The sequence below is a fragment of the Phyllostomus hastatus genome, unplaced genomic scaffold, assembly GCF_019186645.2.
Source record: "Phyllostomus hastatus isolate PE091 unplaced genomic scaffold, TTU_PhHast_1.1 phas_contig_80, whole genome shotgun sequence".
In the NCBI taxonomy this organism is placed as follows: domain Eukaryota; kingdom Metazoa; phylum Chordata; class Mammalia; order Chiroptera; family Phyllostomidae; genus Phyllostomus; species Phyllostomus hastatus.
Window position 1 is genome coordinate 38537278 of NW_025333960.1, and position 8363 is coordinate 38545640.

Sequence of the window (8363 nt, forward strand, 5' to 3'; positions counted from 1 at the left end):
ACATTAACTAAATTGGTATGATTAAATAGTTCACAGTAATCATGACTGCCTCTATGATATCCAGCTTTTCTGAAAAACACATTAAAATTTGGTGGTTTATCTCTCAAAACAAAGTGATTATTTCAACACAACTAAAAATATCCTAAAAATGAACATGCAGAATTACTGAATAACATCATTTTTAATAAAGGTTTTTTAAAAACTTTTATATTTTTTACTGGTCCCTCAACTTCCCATAGTCTGTTTGTTTCTATAGAAACCAAAACCAGCCATAACAATATAGCGATTTCCCTGGATGGAAACCCACCAGAGCAATTTGTAGGCACTGGCCCCTCCAGAATGGCAGGCTCACAGTTACAGCGATACTCAGCAAAAATAAAGAGACTTGTCTTTCAATCCAAAGTGGAAAGCTCATCTTTAGAACAGGGAAAGCTCCTGTCCACATCCTGTCCCAGAGAAAGCCTGACTGAACAGACAGTGTTAGGGAGTCAAGAGGGAAAGTCCAATTATGCATCGGATTTCCTTTTGGCTTTAAACAACACAATGGCCACCTGTAAAATGAACATCATGACTCCTAACCAAACTGACAGCTTCCAAATGATGCCTACCGCAAATACAAGTTTCTTCTTATTTGCTGATTCTCCAAATGCAAAGCAGGCTCCCCGAGAGAATGCAAGCAAGGTCTGTGTCCATCTTTTATCCTCACACCTGGTGCTGTGACACTAGTTATTAGATTTTCTGAGTAACAGCATACTATTGACTATTTTAAGGTGGGAAAATGATAAGCATCACATGTTAAGTATTGCTAACTTTGAAAACTTCTCTAAATTATTTTAGTATTAAAGTGCTTAATACCAATTATTAGTACTGTTATATTGATTATTTCTTTAGGATACTCAGAAGCAAACATTCACATTCAGTTTACTTTAACAATTTTTACTATGTATCCCAGTTTGTATCTAGACATGTTAATTATTGTGCCTCATACATAAGAAATATAAAAGTCTCTAACCTTCTAAGGCATTAAATACAGTTGATGAAAATAATTCTAAAATTTCAAGTCCCTTAATTAAACTGTATTTGAGCAGCTTTGTGCTCAATGCTAGATCTCAGATGAAGGGGGAGTGGGTGGCACTACGCCTTTGTGTATGTGTGGGTTTCCCTTCCAGATTCCTTTATATGTGATTTTTCCAAAGCTATTTCCTCTACATTTTAGAATCTTGAGTTTTCATTCACAAATTTACATTACTGACTTGGGAAAAGACACACAGAAAGAACAAAGAGAACAAAGATCAAAAGGCCAAACCCAATAAAGGCTTGGAGCACAAGGTGTGGAAGATATTACAATGTGTACATCTTCTAGCCAAATCCAAGGCAGTTTTTGCATATATGGAAGCTGGTGAAATGCCATCTCAAGGCCATCCATTTGGCTAATGATCTGCCTTGGCAAAATGGCACTTACAAACATATTTGTCAGCTGAACCTGGAGGATAGCTTGCCTTTTAAGAGCTTCCTGCGCGCCTGGCACAGCTGCATCTTCAATGTGAAGTGTGCCATTGAGATCCACCAAAACAGCTTTTAATGCACGGCGTGCTGCCATCCTTCATTCCCTAGGAGAGAGCAAATGAAATGAAAGATACAGTTTAGAAAACAATGGACAATTAAAAACTAGGAAGTCTTCAAAAATATCATTTAGAACCAAAAAGGTAATGCTCAGTGTTAAGCTGTTTCTTTAGGGTAAAAATGTGTTTTTTGAAATCAAAATCCAAAATTTGACTCACAAAACTTTTATAATGCTTAGATTTTTAAAAAATCTTGAATTGAAACTATAAAGGGGGAAAAAGGAGTTAATAAAAACAAGTTACTATTTACTTTCGGGTTTCTTAAAATAACTCTGATGTAACAAATTATTCACTTATTTTAAATTCTTTTTAATTCACTCCTCAGGATATGTTTATTGATTTTAAAGTGAGAGAAAAAAACATTGATGTGAGAAACACTGATCGGTTGCCTCCCACATGTGCCCTGACTAGGGATAGAATTCCCAACCTAGGTATGTGCTCTGATCGGGGAATTGAACCGGCAACCTTTTGGTGCACAAGACGAACGTTCCAACCAACTGAGCCACCCAGCCACGGCCATTGATTTTATTCTTAAATATGACAATAACATACTCTGAAGAAAGGGTGTATGTATGTAAACACTAAATCATTGACAAAATCTTTTTCATCTGTGGTTATATATGATGAAAATGTTCTAATCACCCATCTCCACTACTATATCCTGACATATATGGCCAAGGAGCTACAGTATTTACAGGTCACTGAGGAGGGAATTTTAAGTCACACAGTAATTTTAAAGTTGAGAAGTACTGTCCTTACATTACAATGAAAAAGTTCCCTTTTGCATATTTTCCCTTTAAAATTTATTATGAGCTATATCCTTCATACAGTGGAATGTATAGTTTAAAGATAATAAGGGAGTGGATACAAATAGTACAGAAGCTAAAATGGATGAGACTTCATTTTTAGTCTTTAAAAACATTCGTTTTTCCCCATATTTTGTTTTTATAATGAAAAATTTCAGACATACAAAAAGGTATCAAGAATAATAGAACCACCTCCTTTACCCATCCTTCAGTTTTAGAAATAAAACATCACAGATGGAGTAGAAGCCCTCTATGTACCCTCTCTGATCCGACTTCCTTTCCTCCTCTCTCCAAGAAAGTTACCCTCTTGATTCTATGAGTTGAAAGCTTTGTTTTAATGTTATTCTTCCTACTGTAGTGACTTGCTTTACCATTCCACATTATGCTTGGAAGATGTACCCATGTTATCACATAGCCACTGTTCATTTTCACTACTGTATAGAATTCCATTGTGGGGATATACAGTATGTGGAATCTATTAACAAAATGAACTAACAAAATAAAAACAGAGGCATGGATAATGGAACAGAATGACAGCTGTCGGAGGGAGGGAGGGGAAACTGAATGAAAGGAGGTGAAGGGATTAGCCAAAAAACATATAGGCGTAACCCATGGACACAGACAACAGTGTGATGGTGGCCAGAGGGAAGGGGGAATGGGGCTGGATGGAGGTGGGCAAAGGCGGAGGAAATGGGGGCATCTGTAATAGTGTCAATAATAAAAATATATCTCCCCCCCCCAAAAAAAAACAAGAGATGGTTAATGTAAACATAGTGACAAGTACTCTGGTAAGGAAAAAAAATAAACAAACTACAGCTGTACACATCATCCTAGATAACTCTCAAAAATCTACTATAGAGAGGAAGAAGCCCATTGCAAGAGCCTACACACAGTACAGTTACGAACCATAGCATTAAGATACAGGAATGCACGCGGAGGTGATAAAACTGCAGAGGGGAGGGAACAGTCATCTGGAGGGTCAGACAGGGACTCCTCCAGGGGTGGGAGGGGCTGCAAACAGGGAGCGCCCAACAGGAGCCTCTAAGGTCTTCTTGCCATAGATGGTGAGTAGATGAGTGTTTTTATTTTATTAAAATTATTAAAAACTTACAGCTATAGCCTTGGCTGGCGTAGCTCAGTGGATTGAGCACGGGCCGCGAACCAAAGCGTCGCAGGTTCGATTCCCAGTCAGGGCACATGTCTGGGTTGTAGGCCACGGCCCCCACCAACGGCACATTGATGTTTCTCTTTCTCTCTCTTTCTCCCTCCCTTCCCTCTCTAAAAATAAATAAATAAAATCTTAAAACCCCTTACAGCTGTTTTCCACACTCTTGTGTAAATGTCGTATTTCATACTAAAAATAGTTTTGTTATATTTTAGTCAGTCATTTCTCATACATTTAATATAGTTATAAAAAACTAAATTAGGTCATACAATTTTTATATACTCAGTATAACAACCTCTATCCCCCAAATATTTTGATTTTTAAACAAATCTTTGGTTCTGTTTGTCTTTTATAATATACCTGCTGGGAGGAAAAAAAGAGTGAAAAGGCAAAAAAAAGAAAAAAATATTAAAAGTTCTGATTAATCAAGGTTAAATTGCAAAATCCTCTCTTCTGTAATAGCTCTCATATATAATTTGGGCCAAATATAATTTCAACTCCTTAACAGTTAAGGAGTAGTTACATTTATACAGCCCTAAAATTATTTCGGCTCTTTGAAGGTAACTGCAAGGCTGATGGGCACCCCCCTCCGCCCCCGGTGAAAATGAGTTTGACACAGCAGACTAGATGGCTCCTAGAGGCTGTATGTGAATGTAACGGGTAACAAGTAAAGGATTCTTTAAGTTAAAGTATGCTGTACCACAAAAGGCTACACAAAATGAAAACAAAGCATTCTCCTGTACATGCACAGGAACCTACAACTGCTCCTCTCAAAATCCAAATTTTGTGAGAGACATCTCATATTCAATTATGTTAACTCTGAAGGCTTTAGAAAATATAGACAAGATTGGAATAACAAGAGTATAGTGCTTTAAAAAACAGTCCAACTAGAACCAGTAAATGGTCCTCATGAATATTAATTATTTTAACCCTTACTAAAGCATCTACATAGGTTAAATGTTACAAAAGCATTGTAAACGCCTACTTTGCTGCTTTCGTCCCTTCCACAGAACACACTTTTTAAACTCTAAAACGCTCTTCTGGAGCATTATGCATCGAGAGTGATGGATTGGGGGCTCGAAGAAAACCGAGGTGCCTCACTCAGATCTCAAACTTTACTTTTTCAGTTGGCCCCACAGAGGCCTCGGCTGCTTCTGCCACGATCTCCTTCCCACTGAGAACCTCGGTAATAGTGGTTATGTAAACTGCGAGTCAGCATTCCATCAAATGTAATCATAGCATGCTTATCATCTCTTACAGGTGGAATCCCTCCTCCAAAAAACCCCCTAAGGACCTGGGCGCAAAGAACAGATCGATGGTTGCCAGAGTAGGGTGGTGGGGGTGGGGAGAAATGGGTGAAGGGGGTAAAAGGGGGTCGAAAGCACGGTGACTGTAGTTAAGACTGTATCACACACTTGAAAGTTGTTAAGAATAGTTCTTCAAAGTTCTCATTACAAGAAAAAAATTTTAGCTATGCACAGTGACAGATGTTAAAACTAGACCTATCATGGTGATTGTTTCCTGATGTACACAAATATCATATCATTATGCTGTACACCTGAAACTAGGATAATCTTGTATATCTCAAAAAAAGAAAATGTTATTATAATTTTTTTCAAAACAATGTAACTGTAAAATATTAGTATCACCCCAGAAGACCTGTAAAGACTTCAAAGCTAGTCCATGTGTTTGGTTTATCTTGGGTCCGTGTCCCACCATCTCCCAGTCTGACCAAGTTATATAGGATATACCTTAAGAAGAGGCATAGACAACTGATACTGGTACAAAGTCAATGCAAAGCAAATTCTCTCTCACCCTAAGAGGAACTCAAGACACTGCTGAGGGCATCTCAATCCAGCAAGTCCTCGTTACCCTCTAGGCTGCTCTTTCTCCCTCCCGAGACCTTATTTTATGAATGAATGGCAGAACCATCAATCCAGACGTACCCAGCGGGCTCTCCCACGCCTTCCTCTCACCCAGTCACCTGCCAGGTGTCAGTTCTACATCCTTTACAGTCTTGAATCTACTCACTTCTCTTCATCATTGCTGAAACTTAGTTTTGGAACCATAGCTTTTCATCTAGCCCAATTCAACAACTTTCTAAATGTCCTTTCTGCTTCGAATATTCTATGTCCAGCTCCAAATCCACTCCCTGAAATGCAATAGTGCAGTGGTGAAGGACAAGAACTAAGGAGCTGTACATGTCTGCATTTGAACCTTAACTTACTAGCTGTGTGAAGCAGGGCAACTTGCCTAATCTTGCAGCCTCAGTTTCTTTACTGCTAAAATACAAAGGATAACACCCATCTCTAAAGAGTGATAGGATTAAAGAATATAAGACATGTACTGTGAAGTGTTCAAAACATAGAAAGGCTGGGTTATGTATGTGGGGGGACCCCCAAAAAACAGAATCACCTTCTGGAAGGCGGGTTCCTTATAGTACAGGTTTCCCCTGCTAGGTGAGTATTCGAGGAACCCATCTGTATCAGTGTAACTAGCTGGCACTGCTGTGAGAGGCCGCGTTCAGTTTCAGTGAATTTTTTCAAGTGAATTCTTTCAACATGCTTGCCCATTTCATAATGGGTAATTTACGAATGCACCTGCCCACACCCTGTTGCGTGTTCAGCAGTTTTTAACCATAAAATGACACTACCCCCAAGCTCCACTCACCCTGTTCATCTGATCTTGCCCCAAACAACTTTTTTTTTGGTTCCCTGGATGAAAATAAGTTCTCAAAGGGAAATGTTCTGTCAATGTGGAAAAGGTAAAACAAAAAATGGCAGAAGCACTAAAAGGCATCAAAATCGACAAGTTAAAAAACTGTTTTGAGCAGGGTATCAAAAAGTCTCAATAGGTGGATTGCATCAAATGGACAGTACTTTGAAGGTGACTGAGGTTTAAACATGTAAGAATATGCAACTTTTTATAAATAAATTCCAGGTGTTTTGGGGTCCACCCTTGTATGTGGGGGGGTAGAAGAAAGAGGAAAGGGTACATAATGGATGTGTGTCAAGGACTACAAAAATCAGAACATAAATGGTCCTAAAAGCAGGGATGCCCAACCCTTCAGCATCTCTGGGCCACAGTGGAAGAAGAGTTGTCTTGGGCCACACATTAAATACACAAACATTAACAAAAGCAAAAAAACTCATAACGTTTTAAGTAAATTTACGATTTTGTATTGGGCTGCATTCATAGCCATCCTGGGCCACACCGGGCCAGTGGACCACAGGTTACATGAGAATTTGAAAAAATATTTTATACCAAAATAAGGCTATATTGTGGCATACAATTCAAAACTTGCATAAATATTTAAGACAAAAAAAAAAGACTTCAATAAAAATTTTCCCCTAGGAGGTTGGGGCTGTTCAGAGCATGCCTCTTAGAACCCCCCTGCGGGGGTGGGGGGGTGGGGGTGAGTAGGGGATTCTCTTTTCTTCCCCACATGGTTTGGGTATTAAAGTCTGGAACCACTGTATGCACTCAATAAATGATATTACCCAGTTACTCCCCAATTTCTGCAGTTTAAAGCCTGAACAATGAACACTGGTTTACCTTTCCGACTCATTTATCTATACGCCAACCCCAAAGGAGATGTAGGAAAAAAGTTCAGTACTTGACCTTCCTCATCGCTGGACTTTCGTCTGGGACCATTTTTGCTCCCTGAATCCTACCACTCCTGCCCCCTACATCCTCCTTCTCTCTGGCCAACTCCTTCAGCCCTTGGGTCTGAGATAAGTATCATTTTCTCTGGCATTCCGAATCCAACTCCTTTTCTCCCAGGGCTGAGCCAGATACCCCGGGTGCTCCCATTGTTAAATTTATCACTGTCCAAAGCTCTGTGGGGGAAAGGGCTGTGGTGCCTTTTCCACTGTAATACTTAGCGCTCAATAAAGACTTCTGCGTTACTAAACTTAGGAATCTCCGTCCCTAGGATTCCTAGAACAAGAAGAACCTTTCAGCGCTAAACAGCGATTCCCGCCATCTTCCAGTGGGGAGGGGACGGAAAGGCCGGTCACTGCCCTCTGTTCCAGCTCACGCTCCAAGGCCTGGCAGACGCCTTACGGACTGGAAGAGAAGCCAGTTTCGAATACAGCCCTGGGGCACGTCCCGAGGAACCACTACCACTGACTAGCGATAGAACCGGAGTAGCCACCCCCAACAGCGAGCACCCTGGGGCCTGCGGAAACGCCTCGCGCACGCCTCCGCGCACGCACGCCGGCGCAGCGGCCCAGGGGGCGGTCACCCCGCGGAAGGGTGTGACGGTCCTCCCGGAGCGAGCGCATGGGTTGGTCCAAGTTCCAGGAGGGGGGCTGGCCTAGGGACGCAAACAGACCCCAAATCCCGAGTCCTCTCACAAAGAAATGCACCCTACAGACAAGCGGTAGTCGGCAGTCCCAGAGCGGCTCCTCACCCTGCTCCGCTTGCCGTCCTCAGCAAAGGACCCCCTAACAGCAAAGTCAGCACAGCCGCGCCGTCGGCGGAGTCCTGGCCGCGGGTCCACAGCGCCCCGGGCTCCTTCCGAATCGACGCCGGAAATTGGACCTATGACTGTACCGGAAATCCCGCCTCCCTTTCTCTATCTCCGCCTAGCCACCCAGGGTTCCATGCCAAACTCGGATTTATAGTACCGGGTCTAGTCCTGCCTCTTCGCCACCATCAGGACAAGGAGTTGTTTTTGAGGCCCAGTCTTCAATGGTGCGGCCTGCTGAGCCCGCCAGGTTGCAAGAGGAAATACAAAAACCTCTGCTTTTGCCCAGTAGCTGTTTC

At 41.5% G+C, this 8363-nt stretch overlaps 1 protein-coding gene across 1 annotated transcript in view; it reads right to left on the reverse strand.

Annotated features, from left to right (window-relative positions):
* The window catches only part of HDHD2 (haloacid dehalogenase like hydrolase domain containing 2), a 31733-nt gene extending 23595 nt beyond the window's left edge, over positions 1–8138 (reverse strand). The window contains exons 1-2 of the mRNA XM_045849675.1: positions 8008–8138; positions 1500–1610 (exon numbers count right to left, since the gene is read on the reverse strand). Coding sequence (XP_045705631.1) covers positions 1500–1600 — 101 coding nt within the window. The 5' untranslated portion in view covers positions 1601–1610; positions 8008–8138. The remainder of the gene's footprint in view (positions 1–1499; positions 1611–8007) is intronic.
* Between the last annotated feature and the right edge of the window lie 225 nt (positions 8139–8363).